The sequence below is a fragment of the Amblyomma maculatum genome, chromosome 1, assembly GCF_055883805.1.
Source record: "Amblyomma maculatum isolate TAMU_Amacu chromosome 1, ASM5588380v1, whole genome shotgun sequence".
Taxonomy (NCBI): domain Eukaryota; kingdom Metazoa; phylum Arthropoda; class Arachnida; order Ixodida; family Ixodidae; genus Amblyomma; species Amblyomma maculatum.
Window position 1 is genome coordinate 435420309 of NC_139344.1, and position 18605 is coordinate 435438913.

Here is an 18605-nt window from a genome sequence, read left to right on the forward strand (position 1 = left end):
ATCCGGCTATTGGCCGAATGAATCATGTGGTAGAACTGGAGCAATGGAAACCTAATCACTCTCAAAGTAGTCTCCTTGGGACTCCACACATTTCTCCCAGTGGTGCTGCCATTGTTGGAAGCATTCCGAGAAGGCCTCTTTCGGAATGGAGTTTAGCGCAGCTGTTGTTGCAGCCATAATGTCCCCTCTTGTTTGAAATAGCGCTGTAGCTTCTTAATTTTGGGAAACAGCCAGAAGTCGCAGGGGGCGGTATCACTAGAGTAAGGAGCCTGTTGAAACACAGGAGTTTGGTTTCTCGCGAAAAAAAGTCTAAACGAAGTGCGAGGAACGTGTAGGAGCATTATGGTGATGGATGCGCAAATTTCCTGTTGAACACAAGTCCGGGCTCTTGAGCCGCACAGCATCACGTAGACGACAGAGGACAGCCCTGTTGTACTTCGTAGTGATTGTTTGGCCCTGCGGAGTGTACTCGTGGTGTACCGCACCGCGTCAGTAATGAAAACAGTCGGCATCACTTTCATGTTGATGCGCACTTCGCAGGCCCTCTTCGGTCTTCATCGTGTTCATAAAGTCGAGGTCACTGTTTGCGGAATCTAGCATCTGCTGTGAGACTTGAACACGATGTTGCCTTTGCTCTACTGTGCGCAGCTTCGGTACAAATTTCTCCGCAACTGTCTTCATGGCCAAATCTTTGGTGATACTGGAATGTGCAGAAAAATGCTGATGCCCATCTCTGCCACAATATCTTGGAGAGTCACACGATGGTTCTGCATCACCACAGTGATCACTTCGGCAATGACCTGGTCATGTCGGCATGTTGATGACCGACCGGAGTGTGGCTCGCTCTTCATCGTAGTGCGGCCGTATTTAAACCGGGTGTACGACATCCTAATCTGTATGCTGCTAATAGCATCGACATCGAAAGGTGTCTGAATCTTCTGAATGATTTTTACTTGGAAATCGCTCAGGTTCTGACAAAATTTGATGTAGTAGCGCTGCTCCAGTGGCTCCACCATTACCCTTGCAATAAACAACTGACGAGAGCACTGCACGCTACTTCTCTCAAATTCTGCACCCAAGCGACTGAAGCTATCGGCAGGGGGGAAAACATTCGCGCATGCGCATGAAGGTTCAACATCAGCTCATGCAAGCGCGCTTGTTTTATATGCATCACGTGTTCGCAAACATAAGGTCGGATACTCTTCTAAAAGGTCTCGTGCAAGTACATTGATATTTTGGCGACATACGTTTGCCATCTTGGCATCGGCAAAAAATATTGGCCGTTCTTTATGTAGGGGTGAAGGAATGTATACATTTTCTGTATATCTTCTGCACAGTGTCCTGCAACTTGTTCGTCCCCTTTAGAAAAATTATCCCGCCTTAACCAGAGGCTAATTTGCGCTGAAACTGCGCGCAAAGCTTGCGCGTTGTTGTCCCCGTCTTTACGAGGTAAGTGTGACCATGGTGCTTACTTCGTTCGGCCGCGCATGATGAGAAACCAGAACTGTCTGCGCTGAGACTGAGGAGCGAAAAACACCAGCGCAGAGTTTCCAGCAAAAGGCAGCTGTGGCGTCATCTGGCGTCGCTGGAATAAAGCGCTTGGGTTCAAAAGCGCCGAGGCAACCGTGGCTCGTTCTGTAATGGTGCTAGATAGCGCCACCGCTGCTTTTCGGTGGAAAATTGGGTTTGCGTCTTTTGCTCCTCAGGATCGTCGCAGACGGTTCTGGTTTCCCATCATGCGCGGCCATACCAAGTATGCACCATGGTCATACTTACCCCGTAAAGAATGGGACAACAACACTTAAGCTTTCTGTGCAGTTTGAGCGCAAATGAGCCTTCAGTTAAAGCGGGAGAATTTTTCAACATGTGGACGATAAAGTTGCAGAACACCGTTGATATTATGCATAATTGGTTCACTGGAAGGGAAAGGTGCAATGTCGGCCACGCTTGTTTCTGGGGGCATCTGAACCGCGCCGTTAGGGATAGGTGTAAGGTGGGAGTGAATGTGGAAAGATAAACATAAGAGCCGTAATGTAGCTCTACGGAGTAATTTCGACCACTTGAGGATCTCTAACATGCAATGGCATCGCACAGCATCCTGATGCCTCTTCGTTTCGTCTCCATCTAAACGCAACTACCTGTTTCGAACGCGAGTACATCAGTAAGTATTCGCGCATCTCAATCACTGCGCCACAGCGGCAGGGCATAAACATAAATGGAGAGGTGTCCATGTTGGCTCAAGGAAATGATATATATAGTTGAAAACGAAATAATGATTCCAGAATCCGCGCTATAACGTCCACTAGGTATTTTATATAAAAGCTTTTAGAAAGCGAAATGCGATTGTTGTTAACTAATTAAAATAAATCATCGCGGCTTAGTAATTGCTTGCACGTACTCTCCAGACGGTGTACATTTGTGAAACGCCCCTTGTTTGTATAGCTCCGCCGGGGTGGCGCAGCGGGTACGGCGCTCGACTACTGTTCCCAAGGACGCGGGATCAAATCCCGGCCTCAGCCGCCGCTTTTCGATGGAGGCGAAAAGCATGGCGCCCGTGTGCTGTGCGATGTCAATGCACGTTAAAGGTGGCGTAAATTTGCAGAGTCCTCCACTACGGCGTCTCTCATGGCCTGAGTTGCTTTGGGACGTTAAACTCCGCAAACCGCCTTGTTTGTTTATGTTTAATAATATTTTGTATATAAGTCTCAATGGCAGCATGATGCAATACTGAAATCACGATGGACTTGAATGCAAGTAGATGAACTCTAGGAATTGAAAGATTAAAGGCCCTGGAAAGAGAAATTCGGTTAGCATTAGCTGTTCCATATTCTGTATCTTCACTCCTGCTAACAAGATTCATATTTCAAAGCCCTAATTCCTTTTCTGGGACATCTTCCTTAGCTTGTTTGGTTGTAAGAGTACTGGGCTTCAAAAGCTACTTCCCACGAATTCATACAATTTCAGGCATGTGCAAAGATCTCTTTCTCCACCAAACGATCACTTTCTCGAATGCATTATTTCTAACTGTTTTGTGAAAAGCAATTTTATGTTCAGAATGACGGACGCAGTGATCATCATACAATATATAGTTAACAAGAATGTCGAACGATACTGCATAAAATAGAAAACACTGGTTCACGCTGAGTCCCAAATGGAGGCCGTAGTCCCATGGAAATGCATTAGTGTGTTTGTTATTGAATATAATGAATGGATGGCGGTCGTGAATAGGGCCATATATTTTTCTATAATGTATATTTTTCTATATATATTTTTCTATATTAGAACAAATCATTTTTGGATTGCGAAAAACATCGCCGGATGCTTTGGAAAACTTGATACAAATAGCACCTGTTATTTATCGTTACAAGAACCGGGCTTTAGAAGCTGTATAATCTGAGAGCAAGATAACGAATGGCATTCAAGGACACCTGATTGTACTCCATGCGACAGCAAGCGTTGCAGCTGGCGACAAGAGATACACGGATGAAATTTAATTCCCTAAAATCAGTATACATCATTTTGTCCGACCAGTAATCTCAAAAGTCGTTTGAAGCTTCTCAAGCATAAGTGGCCACATTTAGTACATGAAACAATTAACTACAGGGCTCTGGCAGGCGCTTTTGTCCTGCACTTGGCATAGATAGGCTGCTGTCAATAACGAGACTACATGTAAGAACCCCTACAGGAGGCAAGCCCTGAACCTGGATTCGCCTATAAAGCTCTTATAAATTAATGCAACATCTAGTACCCATGTGAGGAAGCAGAACAGATTCCAGAGAACGTCAAATTCGCATCCAGAATATAAAATCGACACTTAATATTTCTCGTGAAGGCACTGTCCAGCTGCCTGCATACACTAAAACGAAAACTTTTTACCTTTGCGACTACTCAATGAACCTTTAGAACCGCCCGCACCCGAAGCGCCTACGGTTCCTTTTCCGATTAAACCTGAGCCGTAAATATTACCCTAGTCGTGTTTCGTCATTCGAATGTTCAAGATTCGAAAGAATCCTCTTTTATTTACATGACGCAACCTTGAAAATACAGTAATTAAATTCCTATTTTACCGCCAGGTGCGAAGTCCTCGTGAGACCTACAACCTCAACGTAGGCAGCCTCCTGAAGAATGAGATCTTCATGACGTTCGTGACTCTAGCGACCATGTTCTTTGTCCTCATCACCGTATTTTTCCTTGTCCGCATTTCACCACTACAAGACAAGAAGGGCTTCTGCATCACCGATGACTGCCTCTCACATGAAAGCTTACTCGAAGAGACGCGAGACTTAAAGGTCGACCCCTGCCATGACTTCAGTGCCCACGCCTGCTTCAACTGGGCACCACCGAAAGACAGGCAAGATATTAGGGATTTTGACAAATCCGCCATGCACGACATGCTCTACTCGTGGCTCTTCAACATCAAGAAATACATCCTGGAAGGATCCAAGTCTTTTCCCGTCCTCAATAAGCCATTGGCCATGTTTGAATCTTGTATGAGCAATTCCACAACGTACGGTAGGGACTTGAAAAGTTTCCGGCAGTTTCTAAACAATATCAACCTACTGTGGCCGAATCCACCTGAACAAGACATTGACGCTCTTCGAGTAATCCTCAGCCTTGCTTACAATTGGCAGGCTGCCTTCTGGTTCGAGCTGCGAGTCTTTACTATTTGGAAGGGTGCGTTTAGAGGCAGGCGAAACATCGTGCTAACGCCTGCTCCTCTCATCGACCGCTACCGCCTCCAGCACCTCGCTGTGATTGGAGACGGAGAAGACGCCTACTTCAGGTACTGGATGGACTTTTACAAAGCGCTTTTTGGCGACATCACAAACGCCACCAAGGAAAGGGCGCTTAAGGCAGCCCACATCGAGGGCGACATTCTAGAGACACTACAAAAGGCGGTGCAAGCAACGTCCGGAGCGGCCATGTTCGCCGTAGGCGAACTTGAAGTGTATACGACTGGCATAGACTCCCCACGATGGCTGAACGAGCTGCAGCACGCTACCGCCTTAAACCCGAAGATTATTCAGCAGGACGTCTTTACTACTACCAATGTGCTCTTCCTTGTAACAGTGGGTGACCTGTTCGCGAAATACACCAACAATGAAATTCTGGATTTTTTGGGATGGCAATTCGCTCAACACTATGGACCAGTGTCTGACAGCGCTCTCTTGGTGGCGCGTTACGGTGATCTTAGGACAGCCAAACGCTTACGACCTGCTTTCTGCGGGTACCATGTTGAGGTGCCCTATAAGGTGCTCCTCATAACAGCGCAATACGTGAGGCATCTAACGAAGACAGACAAGGAACTGGTCGACGCCGGCTTCAGCCGCCTTGTGTCGACAGCTGTACGCTTAGTTAACGACTCGACTTGGCTGGACTCGGAGAGCGTAGCTTTGGCAGTCGATAAACTTCGGTCTTCAAGTATGCGGATGTGGCCTCCCGCCGCATTCCTGAATAAAACTAACCTCGAGGAATTATTTCGAGCGTTTCCAGAGAAAGAAGAGTCATTTGGTGCATACTTCATAAAATCGCGCAAGAGCATACAAAACATACGCAGAACGGTGGAATACGACACAGTGCTTGAAATGCCACAAAACTACGCATTGCCTTATTTCGAGTACGACTATTTAGGCAACGCCATCGGTGTCGCCATCGCTGCTGTAGGCCGCCCACTGTTCTATAGCAAAGGCACTCTGGCCATGTTCTACGGAGGTTTCGGCTTCCACCTCGCCTTAGAACTGGTCAAGGCGATGGATCAAGTGGGAACCCAGTGGCACCCGGACGGGACATTAGTTAGATCTTTCCTCAGTGCCAACTCTCATTCTGTCTTCCAAGAAAAGATCAAATGCTTCAACAGCAGCGAATTAAGGGGCAGTGACAGTGTGTTTCCCGAGATACCAGCGCTGCAGATCGCCTACTCTGCTTTTCTGGACGCAAGCAGAGAAGCTTGGACCACACCTCAGATAAGCGCCGACCTGACGGAAGAGAAAGTTTTTTTCTTAACTATTTGCCACATGACGTGCACCCCGAAAGACGTCAAGAAGCCGTTCGCTCCTGACTGCAACAAAATCGTGCGGCACTCTTCGGCTTTTGCAAAAGCATTCAGATGCCCTGAAGGGTCCATGATGAATTCGAGAAATAAGTGCAGTTTTTTTGACTGATATTATTTTGTTTGTGTGTGAAATTTTGAAGCTGGACTACTTCACTGTGAACTATATATTGTGTGCATCCAAGAAACGTTGGCAGCATGTAATGTTCCATCCGTTTTTCATTCTGTATCGTTTGTTTGCGTATAATGCGCATAAGTAAGGGCTTTAAGAAATATATCTATAGATATATATATATATATATATATATATATATATATATATATATATATATATATATATATATATATATATTCGCTCGCATTTATTGGGTGCGATGATTTAATTTTGCACGTATTCTCACTATTTTCCTACGCTTCAGGTTCTGGTATAAAGTAGCGCCTGAGACGGTTTCGCATTACTCCCGGCAAAGCACAACTGAGACAACTGAAACAATTACTGCTTGAACATGTAAACAGAGACAGTTACCGAATTTGCATGTCTGGTCTCCCGGCATAGTTTAGTGACCATATTTTTGTCATGCAATTGCATAAGTTCTTGAAAAATAGTTTTTAGTTTCCTTGGTTCAGTTCTTACGACCAAGGTCAAATGCAATTCCTTGTCATAAATCCCGATGCTTTCTTCAGTGTACTTTTGGAACTGTTAGTTTGCCCGTTTTGACGGCACTCCAGTTACAGACTACAATGTTACCGCTGTGCTTAAAAATGGAGACGCACAAAGCGTTTCCCTTTTTCTGTTTATCATTGCTTTTTCATCTCGTGAGACATTCAAGTGACACTATGCCTGCTAAACAATTCATTTATAGGGTTTCCTTGTCTAATAAAGTAGATGTGTGTTTTCATACTAGCTAAGCAACGATCTAGTCATGTTATCTCCTTATATTATTAATAATTTATTGTATTCATTAGCGAGACTTGACTTTATGCGCGAGAACATTTAGGTCGCTCAGTTTGCTTTCACCTTGGGCACTGAATTACTTATATAAATAACTTGGCTCGTGAGTCAAGTACATGAGTATTTGTCGCGGAATATTTTCACTTTTTTTTTATCTGTGGCTCCTGAAGGTACGTTTCTAATGGTTGAAAAGAAATCAATTAAAAAAGTGTAGAAAGCAAGTACTGTCAGGTAACAGAAGTATTGCAAGCTATTTTTTTAATAGATATTTATTGCCTCATGGCATCAGTAGGGTATGAGATAAAGAATGAATAAATAATTAAATGAATGGAAAAAGGTTGGCTTTTATGAAGTGCTGAAGTGAGCTATGATGAGGTCCCTGAGTCAAAGTGACATATGAGGCAGATTAGTTGCTGAAAGGCCAGCTATTCTCAGGTGCCGATTCATGTTGGTTTGAGTGCTGGGCAGTCCCACAGCAATTGGCGGATGTCGGCTTCAACATCTTCGATTTCACAGATCGGGCACCCTGGGCGGGGATATAAGGGTTGGGAGTATGACCACGTCCTTGTGACAGCTGGTGTGAGGGCAACACCCACCCGGATCTTCCTAAGCGCAACCTCCTCTGCACGGGTAAAACCACGGAGAAGGGATATCGCACACGGAGGGATAAGTGCACGTGTGTGGCGCCGGAGGTGTTCCTTTCTTGACAAAAGGAGGGTAGCGTCGTCCGCTTCAAGGAGCAGTGGGATTGATGCGACTTGGTTCACGAGGCGGGTTGCTAAATCAGCTTGCTCTGAGCAGGCAGCAGATCCCGTGGTACCCACTCTATACTTACTGACTGTGGGATGCGCGCCGCAAGCTGGTGGATGTCTTTGCAAATTTTAGGGCAGTGGCTGACACATCGGAGCAGACGCAGTGCTTGAAGTGCGTCAGTGCGGATGACAACGTGAGCTGTAGGGAGCATGGTTATGGAAGTCACGGAGCATACCGTGCCTCCTGAACTGCCACGAGCTCAGCGCAGAAAGATGTAACTGGTTCCGAAAGCTGAAACGTAGTGGTCTTTTTCAGGCTAAGTTTTCGTGGACAGTAGATTGCTGTTTTGGCATCACAGCCTTGTAGGCTTCCATCCACGTACACTACTATGAAATCTTGAGGCAGGTGAGTATCTTGGTCTTCAAATTTCTGTCGAAGCAACGATGCTGCGTTGGCAGACGTTGGTCTGCGGATATCAGTTGGCTTGTTGTCTCATAGCTGTACAAATTTCCAGGGAGGGAGAACTGGCGCAGGTGGCTGAAGAATAATGTGTGACATTGCATACGACCTAAGTGCTTGCGTGGAATGTGACAAAGTGGCCTTGAGTCTGCGAGCATCACGGCGCTGCTGCACCAGTTTATCGATGGTGTTGAGCTGCGCATTCTCCTGTAATGCTACGACCGGTGTGAGTCGTGGAAGGCATGTTATGGTCCTCATAGCTTCTCAATTTGCGGCTTCAAGGAGATCCTATTGTGCTCTTGTAAGATGCTGGAACTGGGCTTGATAAATAATACGTGGCTGCAGCATCGCCCTCACCAACGGGCATGACACAGACGAGCCAGCGCCACCAGGTTTAAGAGAAATCTAATCAAATCCATAGTGTGAACAGCTTGCTTTTTGCCTGAGAAAGCAAAGCAGCCTCTGATCCTGATTGGTTAACCGTTAAGCCCAGAATTTTTATGCTCGGACATTCCTGTATAGGGGTGTCTGATAGAAAGAGACGAATTAGATTTGCAGTAAGTTTACGGCGTCCCCAGTGGTTAGCGACACCGTGTATGTAGTTTTACACACTGAAAGCTGAAGGCCCGGGGAAGAAACGTAATCAGAGTTAATATCTAAAGCTGATTGAAGAGCAGCTTCCTGAGTAAGCAGGTCTTGGTGAGTGCTCCATACAGTGATGTCATCAGCGTATTGCAAAAACTTTATTTCAGGGATGTCATGTAAGCGCCATGCCAGTGGGATGAAAGCAATATTGAACAATTTCGGCGACAATACTGATCCATGGGGCACGCCACGTAGCGAAACGAACGAACCAACTCCGTTACCACTGAGGCGTATTGCAAATGTTCTCCCGTCCAAAAATGATGCGACAAAACTACGTACTCTCAAAGGGATGTGGAGCAAGTCAATGGCGTTCAGGATTTCAGCATGACTAATGTTGTATGCTTTTCAAAATCCATTGCCAATATGGTACGCACATTGCCGCTGCGGGTAGATGAGAGTACTGCTGATGCCAAGACCGCCAACCCGTCCTCTGTACCTATGTTTGGACGAGATCCAATTTGAGCGGGATGATAAACACCGTGCTGTTTTAGCCACCACGAAAGTCGTGTAGCCAGCATTTTCTCTGCAAGCTTGCACAGCGTTGATGTTAATAAGAGTGGTCGCAAGTTAGAGAGGTCTGTTGGGGGCTTTCCTGGTTTGGGAATAGGGATCACCACAGCGGATTTCCATCTCTCAGGTACGACACCATGCAGCCATACATTTTTTATAGTGTCTAGTAGTTGAGGGAGTGCAACGGCATTCAGGTTATTGTAAACCTCATACTGAATTTTGTCCGGGCCGGGCGCTGTTTTTCGTTTCGCCTCATCAATTGCACCCAGTAGCTCAGGCTTAGAAACGAGACTCGCAATTCCATCTGCGTCAGCAGCAGATGGTATTGTGTATGCATCTGCAAGGATACTTGCCAAACTAAAATAACAGCTGAAGGAGGCAATGTATTATACTTTGGGAAAAGCATTCGTGTTGCTTCTCTGGCGAAATCATCCGGTGACAAATTAGCTACAAAGCATGCTGTTGCTGCTGCGTCAGTAGAATGGCGACCATGTTCCATTGCACAAAACATTCGCCAGAGTGAGGCATTCGAGGATTTAGCGGAAATCTGTTCGCACCATGCATGCCACTGGCGTCGCCAGAGATCGCGTTCATATCTCCGAGCATTAGCAGTAAGATAATGCAGTCATGTACGTGCCTGTGTCGAAGTAGGGTGTCGCCTTGCAACCAGTTCGGCTTGACGGCGGGCAGGCCAGAAGTTAGGCAGGCCGATATCTGGTGCCGGTCGACCAGCATCAATCCAGGTAGTAGTTGTAGAGCTATTTAATGCACTAGGTATTCGCTCAACAAGGAGTGACGCCGAATCTGAAGACAGACTATCGAGTCGTGAGCGAAAGTTGTCCCAGTTGATCACAGAACATTTGCGGCGTAAAGGGCGGAGACGTGAGGGATGGAGACTGATGATGATAGGGTGATGATCACTTCCCCAGCTGTCTGGCTCTATGTGCCACGAGGGAGTTCCCGCGCCCGACCACCATGCCAAGTCCGGAGCATAGGCAGCATTACGTCTCTGACGAACAGGTCGCGTTGCTGTCCCAGGATGACTGAGCGATACAAACAGGGCATCAATGAAGGCGTCCCACACAGGCCTACCACGAGGGCTTGCAGTGGGATACCCCCAATCCGGATCAGGGGCGCTGAAGTCGCCTTCGACTAAAATCGGACACCCGGGGTATTGCCGACGGACACCGAATAACCAGCCAAGATTAATGCTAGAAGGGGAGCCTCCAGCTGATCTAACGTAATATGAAACAATCACAACGGTTTCTTTCGGAAATTTCCCAGCAACTGCTACAACCTCTCGATAAGAAGTGCACTAGGTTTCGACAGAAAGGCGTACATGAGGAAACCGCTTATCAACATAAACCGCCGCCATTACCGGTGGAGCAAAAGTCTGCACGCGAAGGTCGGTCATCGAAGGAGACACGTTGCTAATGAAGCCTGGAATTGTTGGTAAGGCGTTTGTTTCCTGTCATAACATAGCCCATACCTGGACCTTGTTAATTCGTAGTTGGGCCTTGAGCTCGCCCACTTTCGTGGAAATGCCTCTACAGTTCCACTGTAGCCCACCAGGATGACCGGTATTCGCCATTTTCGGGTACTAGTCCAAGCGTTGCAGTATCACGGACGTCAGGCTGGACAACTGGTTGACCATATAGCGGAGCAACGATGCTGCAGAGTTATCCATGGGCATTGTGGTACACTTCGTAGCGGCAGCAAATGGCACAGCTGCGCGGGAAGAAGACGACGGTGCTGCCCTATTGATAGAACTGGCTGTTAATTCCGCAGTTCGTCGACGTCGAGCAAACTTTTCGCGGTGTTGTCGGAGCTTGGAGAACTCCTCTAAGAGACGAGTGATTTGCTCGTCTACTGCAGCCATATCGTCCTCTGGCAGTAAAGTGCGTTTCTGTATTGGCTGTTGTCGATGGCGTTCATTGAACACCGTATCGCCAGACTTCGTCTTAGTTGGAGGTGCATTCGAAACGGGCTCAGGAAGCTCTGGCCACTCTTCGTCATCCCACTGGAGAGCAGCGAAGCGATTGGGTGTCTGTAATGGTGCCATGTCTTGTATTGGCCAATGCTTATAGTGTTCCGAAGACGAGCCTTCGGTGTTGCCTTTTGCTTTGTCGGACAACTTGGAGGTGTAATCTCGTGGTCGTCTGATTTGCAGAGGCCGCATCGGTACGTAACTTTTCCTTGAGACGTACCTTCATCGTCATTAGCGAAAGGACAAGATTTGCGCATGTGCCCAGTTCGGAAACAGTTGTAACAGTAAACCACACTCGGTTTATATTGCCGAGGTCTTAAAATGCAGCCGTAGTAGTACAGACAGGCTGGAAATGTCTGAGGGCCTTGCAAGGTAACCTTGCAAAAGCGCCCTTTTCCCATATGTCGTGCCTGAATGACAAGGTGCGTGGGGCAGTACAGCTCCCGTTGAAGTGTGGCTTGATCCTTGTTTATGTCGACGCTGTGAACAACGCACCGCGGCAAGTCGGAGCCTTCAACTAGATATACCTGGGCAGGCACTGAAATCTCGCTTGTGATTGAAATACAGCTAATCGTTTGCATACGTTCCACCGCAGCGAGTGTCGGAAGCCACAGCGCTAAAGTATTTGACTTCTTCCTTGCCTTGAAGCCCCGAAAACCTCTGGTTCCGAGACAAGCGTCCAAGTTAGCCTGGAGAACCCTATCCGGTATATCCGTCAGGCGTTTGTTACCTAGAGATTTAATGGTCACTTTATAAGATGTCGATACTGGCTCTCGATCGTTAAACAAGAGCGCTTTCCTTGACAGGCATCACTTGCCGAAGACGAATTCCGTTGATGGTCTTCCGAAGGACGTTTGTGAGAGGTACGGGGGCTTGTTGACATGGATGATGGTGCGGATAAGTCCATTGGAGAGCACGTCTCATCCTGTCGCACCGTTGGATGCCCATCTCGTCGTGTTGACTGGATGGTCATTGTCGTGCTCCGCCAAGGGGACAGGTCACTTACGGGCTGTTGGGCATTTTGGGAAGGCGGGATCGGCATTGTTGCTGATGAACCGGGAGCACCAAACTGGACTTGGGGCCGAGGTTCAGGCTGAGATGTCGAATTCGGGGCAGATGTTGCCGCGAGGCCTCTGCTGGATGCCTCAGAATCTGATGGCGAGATGACGTTTGAACCTTCCTCGGAAGGCGCGGATACACTTCTCTGGAGAGAGGACACATATTTACTTAGGTGGCGAGTTTTTTCAGAGGAGCGATGCGAAGCCATCTTAGCTGGAACACACTCATGCTCAAGGCTGCATGGACCTGTCTATACTGCACTGATTTGACCGGGCGCTGAAGAACATCTTTGCGGACCTCACGAATGGCAAAGTAACTTCAAAGATGTGTAGTCTTTAGGCTGGGGGACCCCCAAACCCGTATACAAACCGACTTCACGGACACAATAGGTTTAAATAGCCATCTCATATTAAATGGTCTGCAGTTAAGATGATGCCCCTCCTGTCTTTTCTTGAACACGTCTTGACGAGCAAGTTTTGACCATTCCTATAGTCGTTTGTGCGTTTTTTGTTAAGGAAGGTAGCTCTATACCCTCATGTTGCAGCTACATACATTGGTTTAAAGTTGATGGGGTTTAATGTCCCAAAGCGAATCAGGCTATTACAGATACCATAGTGGAGGTCTCTGGAAATTTAAACCACCTGGGGTTCTTTAACGTACATCGACATCGCACAGTACACGTACGCCTTGCGCCACATTCGAACCGCGGAAGCATGGATTTGATGCCGCATTCTTGGCATTGTAGTCGAGCGCCCTAACCACCGCGCGCGACAGTCCAGCGGGGCACAAGCGACTTACATGTGGCAGTGCAACAGTAAAGCTATGATGACATACAACGCCAGAACAAAGTTGCAAACGATGAGCCTTAAAAAATCTCTGACCTATGGCTTCACTGATTACGGAACTTGCTCTATGGTCTATCGGCCAAATTTTTCTCTAAGTGTTGTAATGGGTGCTGCATCCTAGTGCTTTCGCTAAGTACATATGTATGAACCTATGCAATATGTGAATTCAGCGAACTGCAGCCACACGCTCATTAAAAACGCAATTTGGAGAGGTTGTAGAAATGGTCTTATAAAGGGCTACAGTAAAGCTCACTATGATGACTTCAAGAACGAATTGGGGGGACAGCGACCACAGATATAGGCCATTTTAGGCCGGCGAAGCTTAGCTACTGGCTTATACAATTGGCCTTGTAGGCGAGTTGGTGGGCTTGACAAACTGAGAACCTAGTAAGTTCAATATTGGTTATCGTTCTCTGCAATTTTACTTAAATTACATTCAAGAAGTCATCTATTCCAGTTAACAAAACAGAAATCAAAGGCAAGCTGCGCTGATGCATTTACCAAAAATACGTCAGATTTTAACAAAGCAAAGTTACGTGCACCCCATTTGTCCCACAAAACAAAGCTGTTATGCTCATTAAGCATAAAAAGCACTGTACTATCATTTTACTTCTCGAAGGCATTTCTTAGTTTCCTATAAAATTTAGGAACCATTTCACCCATCGGCCAGGCGGGAAAGCTCAGTAACTTATTAAAGAAATAGACGCAGAAGTTGTTATAGTAATAAAATGGACCGAGCAACAGAGCAGCAACACCATTTCGAATCCCTGTGTGATCTGTAAAAAGCCTTAGCACCGTCTCAATTCCTTTTTACGGCGTCAAGAAAACGATCGCTACCAAAAGTCTTCTATATCAAGAGAGGATTTACGTGGCACACTGAAGCTTCAACACGTTGCGACGTCGTTTCCACAAGCATAAAATATTTTGTGTGCTAATATACTAATGCACTAGAGCGCTCGCATTACTTAAGTTATAAGATTAAGATGTGGGTAGTAAACAACCGGAATGGCAAAGAAATGGTCGCGGAGGAACGAATGTGCATATCAGAAGTCTGAAATTTCAAAAGAATCGCCCCACCCCCTCCTCTCTTATACAAGCTTAGAAATGAAAATGCGTAATATATACATTACATTTTATGGTCACTTGTAAAGAGTATGAAGGCCATCAGTAAATATTGTCGCTGCGGGTTCTATGTTAAATTTAGCACAAAACGCAAACATTATAATGTTAAACTGGCACAGCAAGTTTCAGCTTACATTGAGCACGTAGTATCAGCTATGAGAAGAGAGACTATAGCTTTGACATTGAGAGGCAGGGACAACGCAGAGTGGGTAAGACAACAAATGCAAGTTTACATATCCAAGTCAAAATCACGAAATTTGCATCGGCCGGACGTGTAATACAATGATAAGACAACAGATTGTAACTGGAGGTAGCTGAAGGTAGGTGGTTGGATCCCAGAGAACGCAAGCGTAACAGGGGACAGTAGAAAGTTTGATGGGCTGATGAGACGCTTGCTGGGAAAACGCGGACGCACTAATTTACTGCCGAACTCGTTGATGGCTGATGACAATGATGATGGTCATGCTGATAGCGATTTATTATTTCAGAGGGCATATTAAGAATACAAGACGAGGCAGCAGGAGCACTGTAAGAGTACATACGGGTGCATCTCCAGAGCCCGATGAATGCACAGTTGAATAAAAGCGCGCATCAGCACTTATTCACTCACTTTGACAAAATGTAAAACAGCAAGCTTCCCTTAACTGCCTGTGACAAGTAATTAAACCTTCTAGTGATTGAGCTGTCTATTAATCAAGCTCCATGCACGTCGGTCATCGGCTTCAGCCGCACTCGTTGCGGCCGATTCCATCTTGGCTCGCTTCGGCGCTTAATAAGCTTCTCAGCAACGGGCTAGCCTGGCTTCTCGTTCTTCAATGCCTCGGCGGTCTGTCAGGGAATGCTTCACTCTCGGTCTTTAGCGGGATAGCATATGCGTATGCCTTATTTTATCATCATCATCAGCCAGACTACACCCACTGCAGGCGAAGGCCTCTCCCATTTTATTCCAATTAACCCAGTCCTGTGCTAGCTGCATCCAGTTAACTCCTGCAAATTTCTTAATCTTATCCCGCACCTAATTATCTGCCGCCCCCTGCTAAGCTTACCTTCCCTTCGAATCCAAATTGTCACCCTTAGAGGCCATCGGTTATCCTCTCTTCGAACTACATGTCCTGCCAATGCCCATTTTTTTTCCGAATTTCGACTAGAATATCAGACACTTAAGTAATTTCTCTGACCCACTCTGCACGCTTCTTATCTGTTAACGTTACACCTGCCATTTTCCTTTCCATGGCCCTTTGTGCAGTTCTCAACTTAAGTAGAACCCTTTTCGTTAACCACCATGTTTCAGCCCCATTGTTCAGTGCTGGTAGGATGCAACTTTTATACACTTTGCTGTTAAGTGATACCGTTACGCTGCTTGTCACAATGTTTTAGTACCTTCCAAATGCGCTCCATTCTAATCGTAATCACCTAGTTGTTTTCCTGCTGTGGCGCGGATCTGCAGTCACCACCTGTCCTAATTAGATATATTCACCTACCATTCGAAATGCTTCGCTACCTGTTTTAAACTGCCGTTCCCTTCCCGGGCTGTTCAGCATTACTTTAGTCTTCTGTATAATAATATTTAGGCCTACTTTGCTGCTTCTCCTGTCTAGATAATTTATCATTAGTTGCAGTTGGCCCCCTGAGTTACCTAACAAGGCAATGTCATCAGCGAGTCGCAGATTACTGAGATATTCTCCATCGACCCTGATGCCTAACTTCTCCCACTCAATGACTTTGAATACACACTCTAAGCAGGCTATAAGTATCACTGGGGAAATTGTTTATCCTTGCCTAACACCTTTCTTAATTGGAATTTTATCAATTTCTTTATGCATAATTATGGTTGCTGTGCTGCCCCTATAAATATCTTCCAATAATTTCGCATATCGCTCACCATCACCCTCAAACGACCGCTTGATGGAGGCGCACTAGATTTGGCCTGCTGCGTCGCGCCGCTGCCAATGGGCAAGCATATCCTTGGGGAGTAAAGTTGCGCCCACTATTTCTGCTGAGAGCACCACGGTTCGGGGAGACGTCGACGCCGCGGTCGCCGGCTCAGAGCCCGCGGTTTGCTTCCTTCCTGGACGCGTTCGCCTCGTGTCTTCGTGGTCAACGCAAACTTTATTCTGTACATGTGTGCAAGCATGTTAACACCGAGGCGGGACGCGTTTGCTTTTTAAAGCGAAAGCCTATCAAGCTCATATGGCGAAAATCTGTGTGCAGAAGCTGTGCGTGGGATCTGTGCGTCGCATCTCTGGGCTGATGTGTCAATCGCAAAAAGCGGACGTGTGAGGAGGGAGATTACGAATAACATTGATTGATGGTGACATGTAATGATTAAAGGTTATAAATAGACATCGATAGAGATAATGACGTATGCTAATGAAAAATAATTATGTTTAATAATGGTAAAAAATAACTTCTAATCACCGATATGTCCAACTATGGCTACGAAATAACATGTCAAACGGCGAGTTGTAATAACCACAATTGATTGGAAATAAATAAACCCGCTAAGCTATGAGTGGTAATGGCTACAATGATTAGGCAGGCATGACTCGTCATGAATGCAAAACGACCAATATATCAAACGACAGCTTGATAGGATTGCAAGTGAGGCAAACGATGAGAGGCAAATGATAAGAGAAGGCTAAGCTTTCGCCATTATCCTCGTAAGAGACATCTAAGAGACCCTCTAATTTGTTTTGCTGTGCTCTGTTCAGGCAACGGCAGCTGCGAGGATTGGAAATGCACTCATTTCCTCTGAAATAAAAGCTGCGCTGAAGTTACCAATTCATGATGCTGAAACATATTGCCCTGCCAACTGCTGTTGAATTTTCTACCAAGGGCAGTAGATTGGGCTTGTTGGTGATTAATTATACATTAACAGCGCAAACAACGTGATGGGAAGAAAGGAGAAGACGACACAACAGCGCTACTTGTGTCATGCTCTTTTCCTGTGTTCTAGTCAAGTTGTTTGCGCTGTTAGCCAATGGTTAACGTGGAGCTGGAAAGTATACCAGGATTTTAACGATGTTTTCTGAACCAGATGAACACGTTGAGGGGGCACCAGAAGCTTTTCTTCAGGTGGCACCAGAAGCATCTCTCGCTCGTTATGTTGCGAGGACATGTCTGCAAAAGGTACGAAGGGATTTTTGTTTTAATAAGCGTACAATTTGCTCTAAATTTTGACGCTGGTCTAATTGACCCTGCAAGCAAAGAATCATGTACATACAATATTTGTTTATACTCTTGATACTGTTTCAGCCGACATGATAAAGTTAAAGGCCCCGTGCCACTGAAAAACCAGCGCCCGCTTTGTCGGCGATAATTCGGATTATTATTTATCAGGCAATATGCACTTTTGGTGGTGATATGGCCAGAGACCTATGGCGCAGTGAGAAAATACGGCATGTTCAAGGCTGCAGAAGCTGCCAACTCAGAGAGAATAAGATGTAAGGATGAAATGGGAATTGGAAGTGGGGCCATTAGATCCCAGGTCAGGCACGCTGCTCCTATAGGGCACTTATGCACGTTTGTACGGCTTCGCTAAAGAGAGGCTTGTCAGGTGCTATTTCATATAATGCGATGGCTTACAACTGTATTCTGATTACTATGCGAAAGTGGCGGCCATTAGGGCATGTGGTGAATGAGCGGGTAGCGAAGTGCGGGTAGGCTAACGAGGATCCGCAATGGGAGGTAAGTAGCCATAGTTATGTTTATCACTACCAAGTTGTTGCTTTATGCGATATTTGGTAATGGTTTTCAGGTGACATGTCAGTCGTGCAAGAACCTGTTGCAGGACACCTGAGCCAACTGGACCAGTTACGATTTAATAAAAAACAAGGAAAATGGAGGCTTGTTGCACCCCGTAAAGGAATAAATGAATTTTTGCCAGCTTACGTACACCTTTATTTACCTGCTAATAAAGTAACGCAGAACTCTGGGCGAGTTGGTGAACGTTCATGATGTAATCATAGCGCGAAAAACACAAGGACAGAACGGGCGACGCAGACAAACGCTAATGAAGTTTCAAGAGGTCCGACGAAACAGCAAGTTGTCTAAACTTTTAATTTCAGCCTTGCTTCCTCGCTGCACACAGTGCCTAAAACTAATCCGTTGAAGCAGTGACCGTGCCTACGCTGAGGAGCTATGATAGATATTTCTAAGTTAGTTGCTGCACCCACTGATAGCGAACTGGACCAGAAAGGTGAACTCAACATTGGAGTGAAGGTT

At 46.2% G+C, this 18605-nt stretch overlaps 1 protein-coding gene and 1 pseudogene across 1 annotated transcript; one reads left to right on the top strand and one right to left on the bottom strand.

The window, feature by feature from the left end:
* Positions 1 to 489: 489 nt before the first annotated feature.
* LOC146209458 (protein GVQW3-like) lies at positions 490 to 1016 on the bottom strand (annotated as a pseudogene).
* A 3120-nt stretch (positions 1017 to 4136) lies between these two features.
* Positions 4137 to 6161, top strand: LOC146209459 (neprilysin-1-like). The gene has a single exon (XM_084580386.1). The coding sequence runs from the start codon at positions 4137 to 4139 to the stop codon at positions 6159 to 6161; it is 2025 nt and encodes a 674-aa protein (XP_084436512.1).
* The last annotated feature ends 12444 nt before the right edge of the window (positions 6162 to 18605 follow it).

Bases quoted from the DNA above. Each gene is read 5' to 3' on its own strand.
- LOC146209459 (XM_084580386.1), top strand. From the start codon at position 4,137: ATGACGTTCGTGACTCTAGCGACCATGTTCTTTGTCCTCATCACCGTA.